We start from the raw sequence: 23138 nt of genomic DNA on the forward strand, positions 1-23138 counted from the left end.
TTATTAATAAACCCTGTGAGACAGGTGTGACGTTGGGCTGGTTTCAGGTGGTTTGAAGGCTTTGCTGCGCTCTGACGAATGGTTCAGAGCAGAGATCACTGCACCAACACTGATTTAAAACCACGTCAAAGTCAAACTTTATCGTCCGTATGGCACGCTTACAGGACCCAGTATGGACGTACCCCGTCACACACCTGAAGCAGGACTAAAGTGAAAGCTGTGAAGCGCCGTGTGGACGTCCAGCATCATTCAGGTAAGAGGACTCATGACAGCATCCGTTAGCTCGCCCGGTGGAGGCGGGGATGGACGTGAGCCGCTCGGCAGGTGTGGAGGATGAAGGTGTGAATCACGGCGCGGAGAGTGTGAACGATCACATCTCCAGTTACTGACGACATGTTTGTTTGTCAGGTGTGCAGAGACAGCACTCACACCACAACCTTTATTCCAAAAAGGTCATAGTTTATTCAGGAAATCATTAATTACAAACGAGCCTAAAATAAAAGCCGCAAGTTCATTCTGAGCAGTTTAATCCGTGTCAGCTCTCCTCAGGCTGTGTGGGTCCTCGCTGGTCTCAGATCAGCTCCTCTCTGCACTGTGTGTGAACCACACCTGCTTGCATCTGCAGATAAAAGCCATAAATCACAGAGGCTGTAAGCGCACGTCCTGCTAATGTGGAGAAAACCGATGATTTCAGCCTGAACCAGACAGAGAAACGAGAGCTGCGCAGTCTTCCTCCACCACACGAATCACCTGGAAGTAAAATTTACAGAGTGTTTCTTTTCCTTTCTGGGCCATGCCGTCACAGGCTAAGCTCCCGGAACACGAGTTTGTCAGTTTAAATAAAGTTTATCCGTCAGTGCTGAGCTCATGTTCAGGACCAAGGTCCAGCCTGAAGCCAGCGTGCTGAGAGGTGTGTGTACTGCGGTCAGGTGTGTGTGTGTGAGAGGAGCGATGATGTGAGCGAGCAGCAATGTGACGGTAACACGAGGAAGCTAAAAACGGCGCTCGTCTTCGTCGCTGAGGCGTTAATGAATCAGACCCCGGTGCTACAAGAAGAATAACACAGCTTTATTAAAATTGATTTTGGCTACATTTATTCGAGCATGGAAATTAAAAATGAAAAATCATAAAACATTTCAGGAATTCCTTCATCGTCTTCACCAGTCTTTCATCACCTCTTTAGTGGGATGAATAAAGTGGATTTTTTAAAAATACAGTGTTTTCACCAGAAGCTTCGTATCCAAAGTTCCCCAAATTTAAAATTTCCAGTAGTTTGGAAAAAACAAAGAAAGCAACAAGAAAAGCTCCAGAGTTTTGCTCCGATCATTTTACTAAAATAGATGTTTGTGAGGAACTCTAATACTGTACACTACAGTATGAAATAAATAAAATTAGGAAATATAAAATGAGTCACATAAATAAAATGGCAAACTCTCAAATTAAAAACAAAAGTAATACTGACAGAAATACTGAGGTGAACAGAAACACAGAAAATTGCACAAACGTGTAAACTAAGAAACTGACGCCTTGCTACGCTAACACTGACGCATCGGACAGGTAAGCTCGTCACTTTAATACTGAAGCAGAGGACAGGTGGCGCTGTACAGGGATGGCACAGGTGAAAGGTTTGCATATAATAAGGCTTTCTCTGGAGAAAATTCAACACACTCAGAGGGCTCTGCCTTTCATTTTCATTTCCTCTGCGCTTTAAGACTCCACGTTTTATTTTGAAAATCACACAGGTTTAAATGTTCCTCCACGTAAAAAAACAAATCAGGAGGCCCAAAGTCATGTGGTTAGTTGGCAAAATAATAAAGTCGAATAAAAAATAAAAACATCACAGTAAAAGGAGATAAAATACGACAATAACACTGACAGGAAGTGGCCGAGTGTTCGAGGCTGTATACCCTCTTTTTTTCCTTTTTCTTTTATTTTGTAGTGATTCAGGGAGTGGAGTGCAATTTCCTGAAGTGAGGTTCGAACACAACAACACACCGAAAGTTAAGAACAACATAGCACCACACAGCTTTTAGGCCTTTATAATACTGTACATTAAAAACAGCTTCATTTCATTATAGTGATACTCATTACGACTTCTTCTTCTTCTTTTGTTTTTTGCATAATGTGGATTTTTAAACGGTCCCACAAGCTTCGGGGAGGGGGGGGGGACGCTCATGGGCTCAGGGAGGTTACCTGGGGCGTGGAGACGTTTTAAAAGTTAAACGTTAACACTGATAATAACAATAATAGATCCCAGTGTTATTCAGACTTCCTGTGGACCCGCCTCTCCGTTTGGGCTCATCAAACCAAACTTCACACAAAACACTCATGACCTTTGACTCATCAGGTTCAGGCTATGATTTTTTCTCTTCAGCTCTGTAGCCAGGCTGACAAACAGTCAGAGCTCTTTTGAGCCAACCATCCCTTTAACGTTAACTAGTAATGACTTCATGAACTTCTTCACAAATAAAATTTTTATCATTAGAGAAAAAATTACCAGTAATCATCCCACAGATGTAATATTATCTACAGCTACTCTTAGTACCATTGATGTTAAGTTAGACTCTTTTTCTCCAATTGATCTTTCTGAGTTAACTTCAATAATTACTTCCTCCAAACCATCAACGTGTCTTTTAGACCCCATTCCTACAAAACTGCTCAAAGAAGTCCTGCCATTAATTAATTCTTCGATCTTAAATATGATCAACCTATCTCTAATGATCGGCTATGTACCACAGGCCTTCAAGCTGGCTGTAGTTAAACCTTTACTCAAAAAGCATCTCTAGACCCAGCAGTCTTAGCTAATTATAGGCCAATCTCCAACCTTCCTTTATATCAAACATCCTTGAAAGAGTAGTTGTCAAACAGCTAACAGATCATCTGCAGAGGTTTATTTGAAGAGTTTCAGTCAGGTTTCAGAGCTCAGCACAGCACAGAAACAGCTTTAGTGAAGGTTACAAATGATCTTCTTATGGCCTCTGACAGTGGACTCATCTCTGTGCTTGTCCTGCTAGACCTCAGTGCAGCGTTCGATACTGTCGACCATAATATCCTATTAGAGCGATTAGAACATGCTGTAGGTATTACAGGTACTGCACTGCAGTGGTTTGTATCATATCTATCTAATAGACTCCAGTTTGTGCATGTAAATGGAGAGTCCTCTTCACACACTGAGGTTAATTATGGAGTTCCACAGGGTTCAGTGCTAGGACCAATTCTGTTTACATTATACATGCTTCCCTTAGGCAGCATCATTAGAAGACATAGCATACATTTACACTGCTATGCAGATGACACCCAGCTCTATCTGTCCATGAAGCCAGATGACACACACCAATGAGTTAAACTGCAGGAATGTCTTAAAGACATAAAGACCTGGATGGCCGCTAACTTTCTGCTTCTTAATTCAGATCAAACTGAGGTTATTGTACTCGGCCCTGAAAATCTTAGAAATATGGTATCTAACCAGATTCTTACTCTGGATGGCATTACCTTGGCCTCCAGTAACGCTGTGAGGAACCTTGGAGTCATTTTTGACCAGGACATGTCCTTCAACGCACATATTAAACAAATATGTAAGACTGCTTTCTTCCATTTGTGCAACATCTCTAAATTAGAAATATCCTGTCTCAGAGTGACGCTGAAAAACTAGTTCATGCATTTATTACTTCCAGGCTGGACGACTGTAATTCATTATTATCAGGATGTCCAAAAAACTCCCTGAAAAGCCTTCAGCTGATCCAAAATGCTGCAGCAAGAGTCCTGACAGGGACTAGAAAGAGAGCAGATTTCTCCTGTTTTGGCTTCCTGTTAAATCCAGAATTCAAAATCCTGCTCCTCACATACAAGGTCTTAAATAATCAGGCCCCATCTTATCTTAATGACCTTGTAGTACCATATCACCCTATTAGAGCACTTCGCTCTCGCTCTGCAGGCCTACTTGTTGTTCCTAGAGTATTTAAAAGTAGAATGGGAGGCAGAGCCTTCAGTTTTCAGGCCCCTCTTCTGTGGAACCAGCTTCCAGTTTGGATTCAGGAGACAGACACTATCTCTACTTTCAAGATTAGGCTTCAAACTTTCCTTTTTGCTAAAGCATATAGTTAGGGCTGGACCAGGTGACCCTGAATCCTCCCTTAGTTATGCTGCAATAGACGTAGGCTGCCGGGGATTCCCATGATGCATTGAGTTTTTCCTTTCCAGTCACCTTTCTCACTCACTATGTGTTAACAGACCTCTCTGCATTGAATCATATCTGTTATTAACCTCTGTCTCTCTTCCACAGCATGTCTTTTATCCTGTCTTCCTTCTCTCACCCCAACCAATCACAGCAGATGGCCCCGCCCCTCCCTGAGCCTGGTTCTGCTGGAGGTTTCTTCCTGTTAAAAGGGAGTTTTTCCTTCCCACTGTCGCCAAAGTGCTTGCTCATAGGGGGTCATATGATTGTTGGGTTTTTCTCTGTATCTATGAAGCGCCTTGAGGCGACTTATGTTGTGATTTGGCGCTATATAAATAAAATTGAATTGATTCCAAAGATTTACCCTCAAATGCTTAAAATCATACAAAATAATGTTGTTAGCATCATTATTTCATTCACATAAAACCTCCCACAGGTCTGAATGTGTGTTTAGGTATCATGGTGATGAAAACAAGCTAACCTAGCAAAATCGAGCAGGGATCATTAACGACCACGCGTATATGACGGTACGCCTCAAAGACCACACCTGGTGTTCAGAGAACTACAACTTGAACCTGCTCTTCATTCCACAGAGTCCCTAATTAGACCGAGACCATCGCTAACCCTAACACGTCATTCAGAGTTGCTACGGTTGCTGTTAGTGTCTTTAGTAAATGGTGTTCTGCTACAACAAAACTGGTTTCTCAGTAGGTCTCAAGGTAAACCTGTCTTCTCTTGGATTCACAAACACAATAATAAAAAAATACTTCTGTACTGTACAGGCTTGCTTGTCCGATTTAAGTAGAAGCTTTTTGGGCTCTATTTTCAGTGTTTTTACTTAAAGGTTGAAAACTAGTGCCTTGGGGTCTTGGGGTTTTGCCCCAAGATCTAAAAATCTATCAATCAAATCTAACATCAGCTCAGCAGAAACCTTAAGCTTCAGGGTTTGAGAGCTTCAGACTGAACTGCCGAGGTTCAAAATTCGGCCTTTCTGGCTGTGAAACTATCCCAGCACTTTAGCTACCGCCAGAACTTAAACTTTAAAATGTTAAAGAAACAGGACTCCATTAAGAAAAGGTGTCAACAAACACTTTGAAGGAGAAAATAATCAGACTGAACCTGATAAATCAGAGGCCACGAGTTTTGTTAATAATACTAAGTTAACTGCACATTACAGCCTTTTTAAAATCATTTATGTTTTCGGTCGGCTGAACGCGAACGAAGCTGAATCAGACCATAAACACATTTGTGACCCATCAGTCTCAGCAGGAAGTCTAAAGTAAACACTAATTTGGTGTGAGAAGATGACCGCCGTCCCCTCCGGCCCTCGTCTTCCTTTCAGCCCCTCATAAAGCAGCAGCTGCATCGAGCCAGCGTCCCAAAGCTTTTGTTGCTCCTCATCAGTCCTCCTGGTCTGACCTGCCGTCTGTTTTCCCTTCTCGTGAACTCTCGTCCATCGGCAGCGGCGAGCCTTTACCCTCAACGTCCCCCATCAAGTCCATCTGGCTCCTGCTGTCGCCCTCCTGCTCCTCCTCTCCTTTTCTGAAACTTCCCTCCTGCCGCTCTGTCACCTCCTCAGACATCTTGCCGTCCATTTCCCTCTCCTCCTGTCCTACTCCTCCCTCACCGCTGACCCTCAGCATCGCACTGCCGCCATCCTCCTGCTGGTCCTCTGGGTCCGAGTATCCAAGGGGCCCCAGCCCCTGGAGGTAGCCCCTCATCAGCAGCTCGGTGGGCTCCAGCCCTGCAACTGCAACGCCTCCTCCGCCTCCCTTGTCCCTGGCCTCCCTCTCGGCCGCCTCACGCTCCTCGGCCTCCCTCTTGCAGTATGAGTAGCGGTGGTTCATGTGCTGCGAGTACGAACCCGAATGCGAAAAGCGCTTGCCGCACTTGTCGCACTGGTAGGGCTTCTCTCCAGAGTGCAGGCGTGAGTGCTCGATCAGGTGGTGCTTGTGTTTGAAGGCCTTCTTACAGATCTGACACTGATGCGGACGTTTACCTGCAGAAACACAATGGAGGGTGGGACACGGTCAGGACGGACACAGCTGGACACGGAGACACACAGCAGAGTGAATCAGCACATGACAGACAGCTGCAAACCCAACGAAGGAACAAGAAACTCTGAACAGCTACAGACACAGAGGACGTACAAACACTACAAAGAACCAGGAAACATTTGTGTTTCCAAGGTTTTCCAACTGCATGAAGACCTGGAAACTGTCTGGACTCTGTGGATGGTGTTTATTAATTAATCAGGTAAGAAGATTTTAGACTTTATTTTGAAGTCTGGCCTAAACTCAGGCGCAGCTCCACCTTTATGGAACCAGATGTTAATTATCTTTGGGCCACATCTGGTCCACAGCACAACAGCTGTAACTGGGCATGAAGTGCAGTAACTAATCCAGACTAGGCTGAATGAAATGTGGGCGTGTTAAAAATGAATTTAAAAAATGAAAAATGGAAGTGATGTTGTCCATTTATCAACCTGTCTGCTGATTATTTCCACGGTTTATCACTTCAGCTCTGATCTACATGGAAAACTCTCACGTGTTTTTTCATAAAGAGACATAAATCTACAGCTGGACCAGAAAAAAATCTCTTAACTCAAAGACACAGCTGAAACAATCACCAATCAGAAGACTGAACTACAGATCTTTGAAACCTGTGCGGTGATTGGCTGACGGTAAAAAACAAAAACAACAAAACACCAAAAACATGACAGGTTTGAACTAAAATCTTCAACTCATCCTTTTAACATTTCATCACACCCTCGGTGTCTGTCTGTTGCCATAACAACAATGAGGCATGCTTGAGACACCACGAGGTAACGCGAACCTTCAGCGGCCTGCGGTCAGCTGCGATGACATCACAGCTCTGGATTTAAATTTAAGGAGGGGCAGGAACCCTAACAGCTGTAACAGCTCCCAACACACACACACACACACACACACACACACACACACACACACACACAGAGCTGGTTTACTACGACTGTACAGGCGGAAATTTCTTATGTCTGAACAGGATGCTTCAGCTGCTGCCAACTGGCAGGCTGAATGCTGCCCAATCACACGTCCCACGCACACATGCACCAAAAACATGACTTTACCCCGACACACACACACACACACACACACACACACACACACACACACACACACAGGCAGATCATAGCCACAAATAGACACGGAGCGCCTGTAACATCCACCATAGCTGGCATTCTGACACACACACACACGCACACACACACACGCACACACACACACTGCGGCAGAAATAACTGAGACGGTAGATTCCTGCTTCGAGTGTTGGAGGTGGGAGGGAAACATGAGGGTGATGCAACTGAGTGAAAGACATGAAGGTAGAGCAGGTCTGAGTCTGTGAGGACGGCACACAGGTAAGATCAACCAAACTCCAATATTAGCACAAACACGCAGGTTTGACTTCCTGTATCAATGGGAACAACAAAGACGTGTTCTCATGTTCAGCTTTTGTTCTATCACATGTCAGAGGAATGCAAACAACACATGATTATCATTCCGTGAGCCTCCAACTCCCAAATCATAAACCCCACTTTACTATAACACCAGGACAAGCACCGAATTTGACGACAGGAAGCATCAGTCTGACGTCCGTCAATGAAAAATTACTATTTAATATTAAATAATAAAATCATGAGAACGACGAGAAAACAAAAAACACAAGTAAAATCAAGATGAAAGTGAGTGTTCAAGAACAGAAAACTAGTCATTACCATGTGTTACTACCTTTGATAACGAGCAGCTGAAAGGAGGCTCCATGAAATGCTGTAAATATGCTGCATGTTAATGGGTCATTAAGTGGAAGTGATGTGGGTTAATGTGTGAGGCAGGACATGAACCAAACTTCATTTAAAAAGCACTGATTTTATCTCCAGAGCAGTGAGAAAATGACAAACTGAGCTGACGCCGTGCAGCCAGAGTCGTCTGAGGGCATGGCTCTGCTTAACGCCACAGATTACCTTTATCCGTGATGCAGCGAAAGGCGTGAAGATGAGACACCAAACTAGTGAAACACTGACTTTATTCAGGACATGCTGGGGGGTCGTTTAGGATTTTGATTTGGATCAGAAGAGTCCTGCAGAGAAATCTCATGAAAGCATTAAACCCCATAATGCTGCAGTCTTACTGAAGCCTCCACATTCATCACATTTCAGCCTCTCGGCTCCTGCGGGGCGACTCGGTAAACTGGGATGCTTTAATAAGAACAGTGTTTGCTGCTTCACCTTTCCTGCTGTGGTGTTATCATAAGTTGTTTGTTTCCAGTTTAAAAATGGAAAAAAATGGACCATCTCTCGGCTGTAATTAATATTTCCTTTTGATCTTCACACAGTCATGCAAACATGCACTCCTCCTCCTCTCTCAGTGTGAATGAGGTGCTGCTGATATTTGGGGCGCTGAATGTTTTTGTACTGCTCTCTGTATTAAAGGCTGCCTACCCCCCCGCTGAAAAGAAAGGCGCATGTTAAAGGCCACGGCCTGCAGAGAACAAAAGAGAGAAGCAGAGCTATGAGTGGGGAGCTACGTGAGGAAACAGAAGAGTGAGGACAGAGGAAATAAGGAGGCATTGGGTGGGTAAAAAGAAGTGTCCAAGTGTTATATATACCTGTGTGCTCATATTTGTGTCTTAGGAGGGAACTGGTCTTCTGGAATGTTTTGTCGCACAAGTCACACGCGTACATACCACTTTCAGTCTTCTTAATCTTCTTCCTGGAGAGCAGCGAATCGCTGTCTGTCAGGTCGTCCAGGCCTGACAGATAGTCCGCCGTGCCGTCCAGCAGCTCCCCCTGAGACAGAGACAGAGCTTCAGTACCCCGATAATCCCACACCTGTCGGCCTCGCGCCACGAGACTCCCCCCCACCGCCTCTATGATCCCAAGTCTGGACAGGGCTTAAAGGCCCAACCCGGTAAGTCCCCCTCACCCAGGAGATTCTGAGAAAGAGGGGTGTGTTTACAGATAACAGCTGACAGCAGGTGAGCTGAGGTCAGAGGTTTACCACGAGACCGGAACAAAGCGCTGACCATCATTTTTAGTTTCAATTTCAGGAACTTTCCCAAAAAGTCCACGCAGCTGCTTTCATACAAATCATCCAAGAGTCAGCGGTGACCGGTGCTTCAAGGGGCGGGACTTATGAGCTGTTTACCTTTGGTGCTGCTGACAAACGGTATTTATGATGGCACAGTGAAAAACTCTCAGCATTTCACTAAATCCAGATTTGATCTGTGATTTGTTTTCAGGAGATGAACTTCCCTTCTTTACAGGAAGTGAAGTTTTCCTTTAAAGGGCAAAAAATTCTGAATCTGGAGGTGTTCGAGTCTTTTGTGGAACCAGCCTCTTTTTCTCTGGCATTACTTCCACACTTTGCATTTTTAAAAATACTCAGACATGAAACCTGGAAAACTCTGACTACTTTCAGTCGGAGCAAACACATCCCGCCCCATAATGAGACCAGTTAAATGTAGACGCCACAGTGGAAATGCTGGAGCTCAGCTCATAGGTCCCGTGGCAGGGAGACCCTTTAAAATTCTCCACGCTCAACACTGGCAGGGTCAACAATACTTTTAACACATCACTATACAGACAGCTGTAAGCCCCAAGCCCAACAAACAATCCCTTTATCCAACTTCTGTGCTGTGGAGCAAACACGTCATCATGATCAAAGCTAACGGAGCTGACGGCGGGTTTGGACTGCCAGCCGCCATGTTGTGTGATGGAGATGAAAAGCCCTGAAAACTAGCAGCCACCTGTTGTCTTTGCTGTTATCTGTCCAACCATGAGCCATGCACGGCCAGTTTGGAGGTTTTCAGTGCAACACACTCCAGTCTGAGCAGGTCAGGGTTACCAAAACCTGGGAATACTGACCCTCCGTGGCTCCTGGCTGGCTCTGTTTAGAAGAAAGAACAAACAAAACAAAACGCATTGCCCTTACTTTACATGATTTTTACCTGGAAGCCTGGTTTCCGCTGGTACTTTCTCCTCTGCTGCATTTCAGCGAATGTGGTTGCCCCAGTGGCGTAGGTGTAGGCCATGTGAGGCAGGAAGCTCATGGGGTCAAGACCCGGGTAGGGCCTGAGGCCTGGGATGGTCGCTTGGGCAGGAGTCATGAAGGTGTGTGGGGGAAATGCTCCGTGAGGTGGAAGGGAGGTGTAGACAGGTCCGCCAGCAAAGGCATTAATCCCAAAGATGGGACTGGTGCTTTTCTCCAGTTGGTGAATAGCATTCCCTCCACCATCAGATCCCAGCACCTCCTTCTTAATGTTGACCAAATCAAAGGGCCCAGACACCTGCTCTCGCCCCAAAGCCTCCCCGTCGTGCTCTCTGATTAAACCATTGGGTCTGGGCCGCTTCTCTCCGGCGGAGGTGCGCTTCTGCGCCATGTGTTTGGGTAGCGACAGATCCAGCGGTGTGTCCCCGCGGGCTTCCTCCGAGTTCAGGCTGTTCGGAGTGTAAGAGCTACTCTGAGAGTGTTTGGAGGAAGTCGAGGAAAGGTTAAGGGGTGATGGAGTGTTGCTTCTCAAGTGGTCCAATGATTCTAGTGGTTTTTGCCCTGCTGTTTGCCGGCTGGTTGTAAACTGGTGGGAGGACTCGCAAAAGCCATTAGTGAAGCCTCGGTGTAAATCTGTAGCTGGAAGTGACATTGGAGACCGGTTCAATCTGTGGTTAACTTCTGGTCCACTGCAGTCAGGAGGTGGTGACCTTTTACCGTGGTGGTTTTGGCTCTTCCACTGGGCAAACCACTCCTTGACAAACTCTTGAGGGAGGCCAACAGCAACTGAGATTTTGAGCAGTTCCTCTGAGTTGGGCTCAGTGTTCATGGCGAAATAAGCTTTGAGCAATGACACGTGATCCTTGAAGTGGCTGACGGGGCTGGTGGCTCGGTCGTTGCTGGAGACCTCGGAGGACATCCCTCCCTGGTGGCCAGTGGGACAGCCGTCTGCCGGTTGCAGGACAGCTTTTATTTCCTCGTTCATTTTGCACAGGTAGCGCTCGTGTTGGTGCAGGGGGATTGGCCCGGGGAAGGTCTCCTTGCAGTATTGGCAGGAGAATGGCAGGAACTGGTTCTGGTTTTCATGTTTCTTTTCCTCACTGCTGAGATCCACAGAATGGCTTGGTTTCTCCTTCTTAACATCCTCTTGCCTCTTAGACTCGTCGATCAGACTCTTGGCCTCATTGACCTTCTCCAGTGTGTAATCTATGATGCTCTTGGTGGGACTGCCGTCGCCCGTCACCAGGAAGCCACCCTGAGTTGCCTTGGTCTCCTCCATCTGGGCACCTAACTCCTTCATGTAGGACCTGAGCTTGTCTTCAGGGCTTCCATCCATTTTTTGCCTGTACACCGTGTTGTCCACAATCTGGAGCACCTTCTGCACCTCGCTCAGGTTGTTGCCAAGGGATCTCACGTAGCCCAGCATTTGGAGGTCCAGCCCAATGCCTCCCAGATGTTGAAGGGGACTCTGGGAGGAGTTGTGAAAACCCAAGGGGCTCCCCCCCCGCCCGTTCAGGTAGACCCCGGGTCCCCCAAACGCATGCTGTGAGGCCATCAATAGCCGGTAGTCGTTGAAGTCCATCGGCTCAGGTTTTATGTCCAGCTGACGTGGCTGGTCTTGCTGCCCCAGTGGGCGCCCGTTTTCAAGTTTGTGGCGAAGCTGGGCCAGGGCGGGGCTTCCAGGTGATGAGGTTGTAGAGCTGGGGGAGGAGCCGAGTTTGCCACCATTTCCATTGCGTACTCTTCCATTGAGGGCAATCAGGCCAATGCACTTTTTGCTGCTGATGTGGGAACTGTAGGAGCCGGAGTGGGAGAAGCGCTTCTTACAGTTGGAGCATTCATATGGCTTCTCACCTGAAACACAGCCCAACGTCTGGATTACTTCTCAGCCCACAAACGTGCTCTATAGTTTAACGTCAGGTATTTACTTAAAACATCATCATTCGTCCACAGTTAGTCACCAGTGTGATCTTTACACCTTTGATCCAGAATTGGAGGTGGTGCTTTTCCTCCTTCAACACCAGCAAAGTGTATGTTATCCATTCACCATCTCAGCTGCTGACGTCCAGGATTAACTATGAACTGACCCTCTGGCACATCTTTTAGCTAACGTGTCCCCCACTGTTATTCAGAGCTCATAATATCGGTTCATTCGCTGATTAAAACAATTCAACGATAACCAGCAACTGTCTGAATAGTTGTTTGTTTGCTGACTAACAAAAATTGAAATGAACAAACAGATCAGCAGCGAGATTTTGGAGGCGGTCCAGATGTTCTATTTTAGAAAGGTTTTCTTTTTAAAAACTTCATTTTAATGAGGTGCTTTATGAGTATACTTCACATTACTATGTATGATACAGTAACTGACACTTTGGGTTTTGGTTTTAATAATCAAATCAACGGAAAAATCAGTGGATGAATCTTCAATAAAAATAGAAACCATCATGATGAAAATGTTCCTTTTTTGGAGCTGAACTGCTTCGTGATCAGATATGAAGATGGGAAGTGAAACTGTTGACTGTCAGATGTATTAATACTGTGGCTAAAGCAGAAGCCAGACAGTCAGATGTGGAAACACAATCAGCGTTTTATCAGAGTCGATGTAAACGCGAGGAGGACCGGATCAGACCCGTGTCTGCGGAAAGTTTCAGCTCTGATCCGGCCCTTAGAAATCCACTCACCGCTGTGAATACGAAGATGCTCCTTCAGGTGGTGCTTGTACTTGAAGGCTTTTCCACACTCGCTGCATTTGAACTTGCGGTTTCCAGTTCCTTCAGCAAGCAGTGGTGGCTGCAGATAGAGAAAAACAGATTTGAAGTGATGGAGGAGGAGTGGGAGTCGCTGCAGAGAGGGAGCACGAGCTAACGGGGAATTTAATAGTATTTAGTGAAGCAGATCTGATAGGCATTCTGAGAAACGGCGTGGGTGGCGCTGTGCAGAGGTAACACTTTCTGGTGGAGGTGCATTCCCAACATTTGAAATGCAAATACAGAGATAAACAAACACAAACAGTCGGGGAGCGTCCTCCCCCCTCTGCTGAGTGGGAGCTCAAATCCTTTCGTCTCACATGCAGATGATCGGTGAAGGAAACACAAACCTGAAGACTTGTTTCTGTCGTCTACAGCAGAGAAAACAGCTTCAAGTAAACGCTCTACTCTCTGCTCTGATCTGCACTCATTCACCATGAGTTCAACCCCAGAGGAGACTCCACAAATGCAGGAAAGCAGATCTCCTGGGATCCAGCAGGGAACCTCTGCCAGGACCTCGTTATTCCAACATGAACCAGCTTGTCCCAGTCCCTCACACGCAAACACAAATGTTTTTGTTTAAACTGAAATTACCGCTGAAAGAAATTACATGCTTTGAATCACCAACAAAACTTCTTAACCACCGTCGTTAATGATCATGTCTTTGTCTGCAAATCTTACCAGTTTGGACTCAAATCAAACACAACCTGCACGAGGTCCATCCTAACCAAACACTGCTGCTCCCAGCATCCACCCACCCATCCATTAGTCCGTTCACCATCCACCCTCCCACCCATCCACCTGTCCACCCATCCATGCAGGAACTGAGGACTGGTTAAACTGGATAAAAGTGGGCTTGGGCAGTTTGTGCTGACTGAGCACTGTCACGCGTTCCTTATCACACTGTCATGCAGTGAAGATTAACTGTATATATATATATATATATATATATATATATAACTGCATTAGTGTGGCCACTGGTTGAAGCAGCCACATCACGGCAAGAAGCAAACAGCTGTGAGTGTTTGTGCTGCATACTCAGGAGCAGTCCCGGGTGTGCGAGCACAGCCTGAACAGCTGTGAGGCCGTGCCATACAGATGTTTTACCGCAGCACTCAGCAGCACAGTAGAAAGCCTGTGAACAATGATTACTGAGTGAGTAAACCGTGAAGACTGAACAGACAGATCTGCTTCCTCCTCACCGACGCACACATGCCTGTTCTCTCTTTAACAGTTTAACTCAGGAAGTACACAAATAAACGGCCACTTAGAGGATTATGAGTCTTCAATCCAGCAGGGAGAAGACCATCTGGTGCTGGTTAAGGCTGGTGGAGGGGGGGTCAGGTATGAAAGCTATTTGTGCTTCTGTGAGGAGACCCGAGGTCTGAACTCAGGAAATCTCATTACGATCACAGCATAATTGGAAAATTGAATGACTCAGTGCTTAGTTACCGACTCTAATGTGAGTTTTTGATCATGAGGGCCAGCAAACAGGCGTGTGCAGGAAACATTTAACACCAGCTTATGATTAGATTACTGTGTGACACCCTGCCTGCCACCGAGGCTGCCCGAGCATCAGAGGAAGGCCGTGAATCTAATCGGTTCCAGCAGCAGCAGCTGATGTGGAGTCTGATGGCCGGAGGAAGTCAACGCACTCACACCTCCCACGCACGACACATTACAGCTGCTGAGAAAAACACCCAGAACGGAGGTGGTCAATAATGGAGCGACTGGGCAGACTGGAAGAACTGGGAGGAACTTCATTCATGTGTTAGACAGCAGGAAGCCACGTGGATCTCTCACCCTTCTAAACAAACAGAATGAGGCGGCGTTCCTCAGGGCTCCGTCTGCGGTCCTCTGCTCCTTTTGACGCAGCTTAAATTTCCAGCCTTGGTGTATTTTTATCTGTTTTTACCCTGCAGGGACCACAGCCGCTGATTAATTACGAATCTGAGTCATCGCATGTACTGATGGAGTTCCCCGAGCCTCCCTCCTCCGCTGCTCAGCATCCACAGCTGATGCAGTGCAGTGTCAGCACCTGACGGCAGCTTCTTCTCTGATCACTGCAGTTTTCTGTCTGTTAGTGAAGCCAGCGTGGAGTCAGTCCTAACGTTTGAAGACTGTGTCTTTATGGATTTCATACTGGAACTCCTGTGACAGACTTTTAAATAAAGGTTTAAATGGATGTAATAGGTGTGCGTTACCTGGTCTCTGGCAGGCTTGTGTGTGGTCATGTGACGGTCCAGTTGAGCACGGTGGCCGAAAGTTTCAGCGCACAGCGGGCAGGGGAAGCTCTCCTCGTTCTTCTCGTGACGGTACTTGATGTGTTCCTTCAGAGACGTCAGGCGCTTGTAGCCGCGGTCGCAGTACGGACACGTGAGCAGCTGGGCGAAGTCATCCTGCGTGTCGGGTCCAAGGTCTGTAGGTCAGAAGTCAGGAAAGAGACAATGTCCTTAACCCTTTATTTAGACAGAAAAGTCACATCAACTTTGAGATGATTTTACAGTCAAAATGATGAGTCTGGGATTGAAGGTCACAGAAACACACATCATACTAAAGGTCGCGGTCGGAGTGGCACCAGTGAAATCTGAATCTTCTATAATCTCGTTAACAAGCCAGCTTGTTGACTTCTCTCTACAAAGCTTCAGAGTCACATGTTTGAGCTGCCAGCTTTTTGACTAATAATCTCTTTAAAAATGATTAATCGATTTGTAATGCTCAGTTTGTCTTCTCAGTCTCTCACCGTGCTCGCTCTCATCCTGCCCCGTGGCCTCAGGCGTGCCCAGGCGCGCCACCTCGTCTGGGGCTTCTGGATAAATGATGGCAGTGTCGCTGCGCTGCAGGTACTCAGCGATGCACGCAGAGTGACTGTCGCCGTCCTCCAGTTTACGCTTCAGGAAGTACTCGTCCAGCTCAGGGATGCCCTCTAGTCGCTTCCCTGGATGCAGGGACAAAGCTCGTCCGGTCAGAGGACCAATCATCACACTGCAACCTCAGAGGACCCGGCATTGAGCCCTGAGGGACTCCTAAACTAACATTGCTGGCTCCTCTGACCGCCCATTGACCATTATGACCAGGGATGTCGTTTACTTCCTCTAAAGTTACGACAACAGCGAAGGAACCAACTGAAGTCAGCCTGCTGTAGGCCACGCCCACACCAATAAGCAATCCCACAGTTTGTATTAATTACTCGGGAAATTATGTGAAAGACAAAAATTCAGCAGGACATTTTACATTACGCTTTTAATTACGATCGCTAATTATCATTAGTCGTTATCATTAATTAGCTTTAATTACTCAAATAAATAAAGATGAAGAAAGACAAAAAATATTATCCCAAAGAGCCGTACAGTAAAGTTAAGTAAAAAATGTATAAAAAACAAAGGAGCAAAGTATGGAGACAGAGCTAAAAATAAAATGAGACAAATATAAATAAAACCTCTTCTGACGGCGATGACGCTGATGGGTGACGATTGATTGTGTGTGATCTCACCTGCACTGTTTTCCACAGCGTGAGGAGACGCCTCCGGGCCCACGGCTTCGTACTCGTCCGTCCCCCCGTCTGTCCAAACACAACAAAGGAGCACATCATTTACCCTGCTCTTCCTCTGATGGAGGCTGGTCCCTTCCTCTTGTATCCTCCCGAGTCATGGGTATCATTTAGCTATTCAACCCCCCCGACACTAATAACAGCAACTACAAACAACTATAAAAATATTCATGACAAAAACAGTAAGAAAATGAGAAGCAGAAACCGAACATGAGACCAGATTTAAAATCAAACAGAAAAACTACAAAACACTTAAACATGGCCCAAAACACGCTGACCTCTGACCTCACCAACTCACAGGTGACCACGTGACTCACCGATGCGTCTCCAGGCATGGGGGTCCTGGAACCCATCTCCGCTCTCGGCGCTCTCCTGGTCACGGTGGGACAGCAGGGCGTGGCCGACCCGGGGCGACGCCTCCAGAGCGGGCACGCCTGCCGGACTGCCCTCCTCCTCATCCACTCCTGCGCCACCTCCTCCGAAACTGTCCTCGTCATCGGTGTCTGAGGTAGTTTCCGCAACGTTCTCATAGTTTAGCACTGAAACGCAAAAGAAGAGGGGGTGACCTCTGACCTTAGTGTGTTTGTAAACACGACGTATGTTCTTTAACAAGTGTTAAACAGGAAGTGAGATTTGGATGTTCGTGATTGGTCTGCAGTTGTTCTGCGCTCTGATGTGAGCGGCCACACTACGCTGACATCATGGGAACGGGTTAATCTGGCTCTGATGGCGTTTCCTGCGGCAGGCGGCGGCGGGTTCCCACAGAGCGCAGATCCTCCTCCAGCTACACGCAGATTAGCCCGTTCATAATATGATCTTTGTCTGCAGCCTCCTGGACAACTGCACGACAGGTGCAGATGAAAAAGCACGACGGAGAAATCTGCTGACCCGGGCTGAATACCAAGGACGGGAGGGGGGGTTAACCCTCTGTGATCAAACAGGCTCGCTGTGTGGTCCCAGGACACGTTAGACATCAGACACAGGCCCCGCCCACACATTCTTTCACTCCAAAGGCAGAAAACACAATAGCAGAGTGTGTGTGTGTGTGTGTGTGTGTGTGTGTGTGTGTGTGAGAGAGAGAGAGATTGGGTGCACACAATCAATCGATCACTAACCAGGATCATCTAATCAATAGGACAGGGGTGTCCCCAGGACTCTTAACTGGGGGACCCGTAGTGTGGGGGACGCGGGGGGGGGGGGTGGGATTCAACAAAGCCTGTGTAAGCTGGCTCAGCTGTTAGTGTCTGAGGGGGAGGGGCGGGGCAACAAACCGTGACTGCAGGGTCAGAATATAAACACCAGCGTGTGAAGGAATCCCCCAATCACAGCCCGGCCTGCTATCAGTCTGTGGACAGTCCACCGGATATGCTCACGTCTATCTTTAGACCCTCATTCAGTACATCAGCAGTACCAGCCAGGTATGTGCACACCTGGACACGAATAACACTTGTATGGATGAGGAGCCATCACATCCATATCCATGAATACATATCTAAACACAGGAGAGCCAAAAGTATCTGGATAGTCACACTCTATATTAGGCCCAGTGTGTCCATATACTTTTAGTTTTTACCTGATTTCCATTCTAAACTTTCATCTGCAGTGTTAAACATGCGTGTGTGTGTGTTTGTGTGCTGTGTGTGTGTGTGTGTGTGTGTGTGTGTGTGTGTGTGTGTTTTATACCTCCTCAATAATAGCTTATAATCATCAGTGATGCAGAATGGGCAGGGCCAGAGTCTACCTGTTCTCAGCTCTGAACCACATATGTGACAGGCTAAAGCTCCGCCCACATATGTGGCTGATGGTCTGGTTACCTGCAGATAAGCACCAGTGCCTTTTATCACTCATGTTAAACTTTAAAAACCAAAGAGTTCGTTTTCTTTGAGCACTGATGGTAAACACACACACTTCCTCCACTTCCTGTGGACACCGTCACAGAGCAAGGAAATAAACACTTTATGCTTAGAATTCCACCTTAAACTTCAAAGATAACATTCCACCTTAAATCCTCCCCACCATGATTCCACCGTAAAGCAGAGAATGCCGCAGCAGGCTGAGGGTCCCGTGCCCTGATTGGTCGGTGGGCAGCAGGCACTGACCTCCCAAACAAAGGCCATTCACGCTGCTGTTTGCCTGCCAGGTCACATGACGGAGGCAGAGTGGCAGATGTCACCGGGGGCAACTCAGACAGCGCGTCCACCCCCCCACCCCCACCAGGTTTCAGAGGGTCTTTGAGTCCATTCAGGGACAAAACAGACGACACATCACAGAGCGCCGCTCCTCCTCATACAAAGACACATTAGCCCCGCCTTCTTCCTCCTCCCCGGGTTTCATCTTCCTCCTGCTCCAACATTTCTGTCAGACTGGGGGAAGGACAGATCGAACACTGGCTCAAGTGTCCGTCCGTCGACTCACACACGATACACGACGATGTCAGAACATCACACTTACATCATTCATTAGGACATCAGTCTGCTGACCCAACAGACAGGCACACACACACAGCAAAACAAAAAAACAGAGAAGAAGAAATGTCAACAGAAACACGACGGAGTCAAACTGCCTGCACGGAGCGCTCACCTGGCAGGTTCTACTTCCTGTTTACGTGTCTCAGATCAGCTGTTGATCACATGATCAGACTGATTGACCACTGATCACTTCCTGCAGCAGTGTCACAGCTTCATGGAAATCTCCACCTGTCATCTCTGGCAGCCAATCACAGCTCTATATCTGCTGTCGTCAAATGAGCTTGCAAAGAGAAGCGTCTGGACTTCTTTAAGTTGTAGCTCCTTTGACTACAATGACCCGGATGACTGAGAACCTTCACAGACATATATCTGCTGTCAATCATCTGTTGTGATGAGTGGGCGTGGCTCCACAGTGCCTCCACAGCAGCTCTCGGGCTGAAATGGGACCTCCAGATGTTTGCTTCATTCCTGCAGGCTTGATCATTCTGACACGCTCCGCCGCTCTCATAACATCCAGCCATCGATGAGGTCACAGAGGGGGTCCCCATGCAGGTGCTGCGTCCGGTTCCTGCCGTTCGCTGTGAGGTAATGAAAGCAGCTCTGCCTCCTCTCTCACTCTCTCTCACTCTCTCACTTGCTCGCTCAGAGCAGATCACCTGAGTAACGGGGGAGGGGGGAGCCACACGTCGCTGAGGAAATGAGGTCGCTGCCTAGCGGCTAAGAGCTGAAGTGAATCATCATAGGGAGAGCACATAGGTGAATATGGGCAGAAGTAAGTGGACACCTGATGTTACACTCACATATGGTTTAAATGGACAAAGCCTCACAGCAATAGTTTCAGCTAATAATTACACTGCAGAGCCTAAAGTTTGTGGACAGCTCAGGACTCACATATATAATGTTTAAATGGATATGGCCTTAAGATCTGTCCACATAGTTTTGATATTTGAGTGAGTGTTTCTGTGTGACCCAGTCACCCAAAGTATCTGGACACATGGTCCACTGCTAACAACATCTGTATGGATTCGACCACAAAGCCAGAACGCACACTTTTGCTTGTGTAACACGTATATATTCAAAAGATGGCCGAGTCAAAAGTATGTGGACAGCAGGCTGTGTGACATGACACTGGTTTCACACGCTGTGATGGCGCCTGTGTGGATTACATGATCGGTCCATTGCACACGGACTTCCTCTGAACGCACCAATCATCACCTGAAGCACCAACCCTGCAGTTCCTCTAACGCCCAGTAGAGGCTGCTTCAAATGGTGAAAAACCCCACCGTAGGTTCACGCGTTCCTGCTGACGAAGCAAACCTCCACCCGAGCTGCACCTATGGACCGTGTTGGTGCTGCTGGAGCATTTTTAATGACTTCATCTGCTGCTGTTGGAGGGGGGGTGAATTAAATTCATTCTTATTTATCAGCAGGAGTCAGCGTGCACACACACACGCACACCCCACTAACCATCAATGGTGTTGCTGTGGAGAGGGTAAGCATCACCAAGTTCCTGGGTGTGCACATTTCAGAAGATCCCGCCTGGTCAAAGGACACAGCATCGTGGTCAGCAAAGCCCAGCAGCAACTCCACTTACTCCTCAAACCATCAAAATACATGTGGGACTTCATTTGGATGGTTTGGGAAAATATTATATCAAATAGATGTCCCCACAAGGATATGAAAACATGTCTGTGTCTGTGTGTGTCTGTGTGTGTCTGTTATCAGTGTGAAGGTGTGACAGCAGCAGTTCCTCTTTGAAGCGTCGGTTCTGAAACTGTTAATCAAGTTTTGGCACCTTGAGTGTTCAGGTCGGTTACAGCGGCGCGTTGGCCGTCGACCTCCACCCAGAGACAGCAGCAGATAACACACACACACGCACACACACACACACGCGCACACACACACACACACGCACACGCGCGCGCGCACACACACGCGCACACACACGCGCACACACAAACACGCTCATCTTTGAGCGAGTGTCACATGTCAAACATATAGAACATGCAGTGCACGTGGAATAAGTGCAGCACGCTGACGTCACTTCCTGTCTGTCGCAGAGACAGAAATGAGAAAAATAACATCAAACATTCAGTTTGTGTAAATCATGTGAATTTAATGTGACAACTTAAAAGACCTTTGTGTCAGTGCCAGGCTCACAGCCTTCAGTTTTCTCGATCGATCGATCAGTCAGTCAGAGACATCGGTTGATTCATCGATCGGTCGGTCATTTCTCTGCAGCTGAATGATGTTTACAGTTGAAGGAAGGAACTCTGATCGCTCCTCAGGTTAAAGGAAATAATCAGAGCCACGGACAGATGTGCTGATGATTGATCCATACATGAGCAGGTGTTTATGACTTCAGTGTGCGAGAGCCGTGACGCCGTCACAGCCTCGGTTACTCACAAACACCGGGCCTCGCTCCATCAGTTCAGCAGCTCCACTGACAGTTAGCGAGGAGGTGCCAAGGTGATGCCGGCCTCGACCTGACAGCTAACGTTACTCCTATCAGCAGCTCCGCCTCGCCGTGCCGTCTGATTACAGACGCAGCAGAGAGGAGGCGGCGGCTGCGCAGCACTGATAACAGCCCACACCAACCGAAGGAGGACAAGGAGGTCAGAGGTGTGAACGGCGCTCTGCCTCACTGCTGTTTCTGCTACAGTTCAAGCACGAGTGCCACACACACACACACACCACACACACACACACACACACACACACACACACACAGGATCTTGTTCTACATGCATTTTGAAGCCTGTCAAACTTCATGTTTCTGTGTAAGTGTTTAATTAATCATCAGCCTGTGGCTGCTGGGGAAGGGGGGGGGGGGGGGCACGTGGAGCCCCCCACCAGTAAAATGTAGGTTACCTTAAGAGAAAGTCAGACTTTCAGTGTGAATTATGGATGGAGACAGCACTGAGGACGTTTGAGGGTTTACAGCCCAGCAGCCTCTCGGGGTGCGGGTGTCTGAATTATTCATCTTCCCAGGTGGAGGATGAGTCTTTACAAAAGACGAAGAGGAGGAAGAAGACGGTTATTAAATCCCTCTGATGAATACCTTCTCACAGCAGCGTTACTAAAACTTTCCCTCCAATAATTCACGACTGCAGGTATTTTAGCTTCCCGCCGCTCTGGGAAACAACAGGCGGTGCGCGCCCGTCTCATTGCTTCTTAAAGCTCGCTGTCAGTTTCTGCCGTCACACTCACCGACTCGCTGCTGGATCAGGACCATCTTCACACAGCAACGGTCCTAATCCGGATCACAGAGCTCCCATATAGGGACCGGACTCACTACAACACCTGATCCTACCTCAGCCCACATCCCTCCAACACTCAGCTGAACACCAGCCAGTCAAACCTCTGCCACCAGCAGGCAGCGGCATCAAACCCACGCTCAGTTTGGGGCCTGTGCTGAGTCTGACCGTCAGCTCAGTGTAAGTGAAACAGTAAAAAATGGCACTTTAATAAACCCATAAACAACAGAAGGTAAGGGATCAATCACATGAATCAAAGGCTGTAAAGTCAGCAGGTGTACTGAGACACGAGTCCATTGCTGTAACAATACGGGCCGCCATTTCACGAGCTGATCGACCACATGACTCACATCTGCGACGTCTGTTCCAGGTATTGCTTCACTGCGGACTGACTGGACTTCGGAGGTATTTTAGGTTCGTTCCTGGAACAGTTTGAGGTAGTGAAACTGCTGATGGAGTCACTTTAACTTTGACTCACAAGACCTTTGTGGACAAAGAGAGCAAACCACAACCTGCCGCCGGACACAACCGCTGGGCACGGAGGAGCAGAAGAAGAAACCGCTGCTGTCAGCACATTCACAGTTCACCCAGAGTCACCATTTCACAGGCTTCTGTTTGCTCCTGACTGCTAACAGTAAAACCAAATCAAGAGCAGCTAGCACGTAGCAAGGTGCTAACATGTAACGGTTAACCTTTAGCTAATTGTTAAATGTTAGCACGTAGCAGAGCTAACATATAATGGTTAACTTTTAAGTACTAGCTAGCACGAGTAACCAGCTAAAACCGAGCTTATCTTACCGTACTTTATGCTATCTTATAGTAAGTCAACTATTAGAAGAAAGCGCCAAGCAGCTGTAAACTATAGCTAACCCATATGGAAAAGAAATAGTAAAAGCTTACATGATTTACTCATGAA

The 23138-nt window shown here is 47.3% G+C and overlaps 1 protein-coding gene across 6 annotated transcripts in view; it reads right to left on the bottom strand.

Annotated features, from left to right (window-relative positions):
- Positions 1-4413: 4413 nt before the first annotated feature.
- The window catches only part of zeb2a (zinc finger E-box binding homeobox 2a), a 37748-nt gene continuing 19023 nt past the window's right edge, over positions 4414-23138 (bottom strand). For 4 of the 6 annotated variants that reach the window (XM_005945907.3, XM_005945906.3, XM_005945905.3 and 1 more), the window contains 8 exons: positions 16815-17036; positions 16441-16509; positions 15691-15885; positions 15152-15366; positions 12882-12990; positions 10160-12054; positions 8819-8999; positions 4414-6173 (listed from right to left, as the gene is read on the bottom strand). In XM_005945907.3, the coding sequence (XP_005945969.1) occupies positions 5575-6173; positions 8819-8999; positions 10160-12054; positions 12882-12990; positions 15152-15366; positions 15691-15885; positions 16441-16509; positions 16815-17036 (3485 nt within the window). In that variant the 3' untranslated portion in view covers positions 4414-5574. The remainder of the gene's footprint in view (positions 6174-8818; positions 9000-10159; positions 12055-12881; positions 12991-15151; positions 15367-15690; positions 15886-16440; positions 16510-16814; positions 17037-23138) is intronic. The other 2 variants (XM_014341224.2, XM_014341225.2) reach the window with 2 other exon arrangements.

Source organism: Haplochromis burtoni, unplaced genomic scaffold, assembly GCF_018398535.1.
Source record: "Haplochromis burtoni strain Fernald_Lab_line unplaced genomic scaffold, NCSU_Asbu1 Contig_465, whole genome shotgun sequence".
NCBI classification, from domain to species: Eukaryota; Metazoa; Chordata; class Actinopteri; order Cichliformes; family Cichlidae; genus Haplochromis; species Haplochromis burtoni.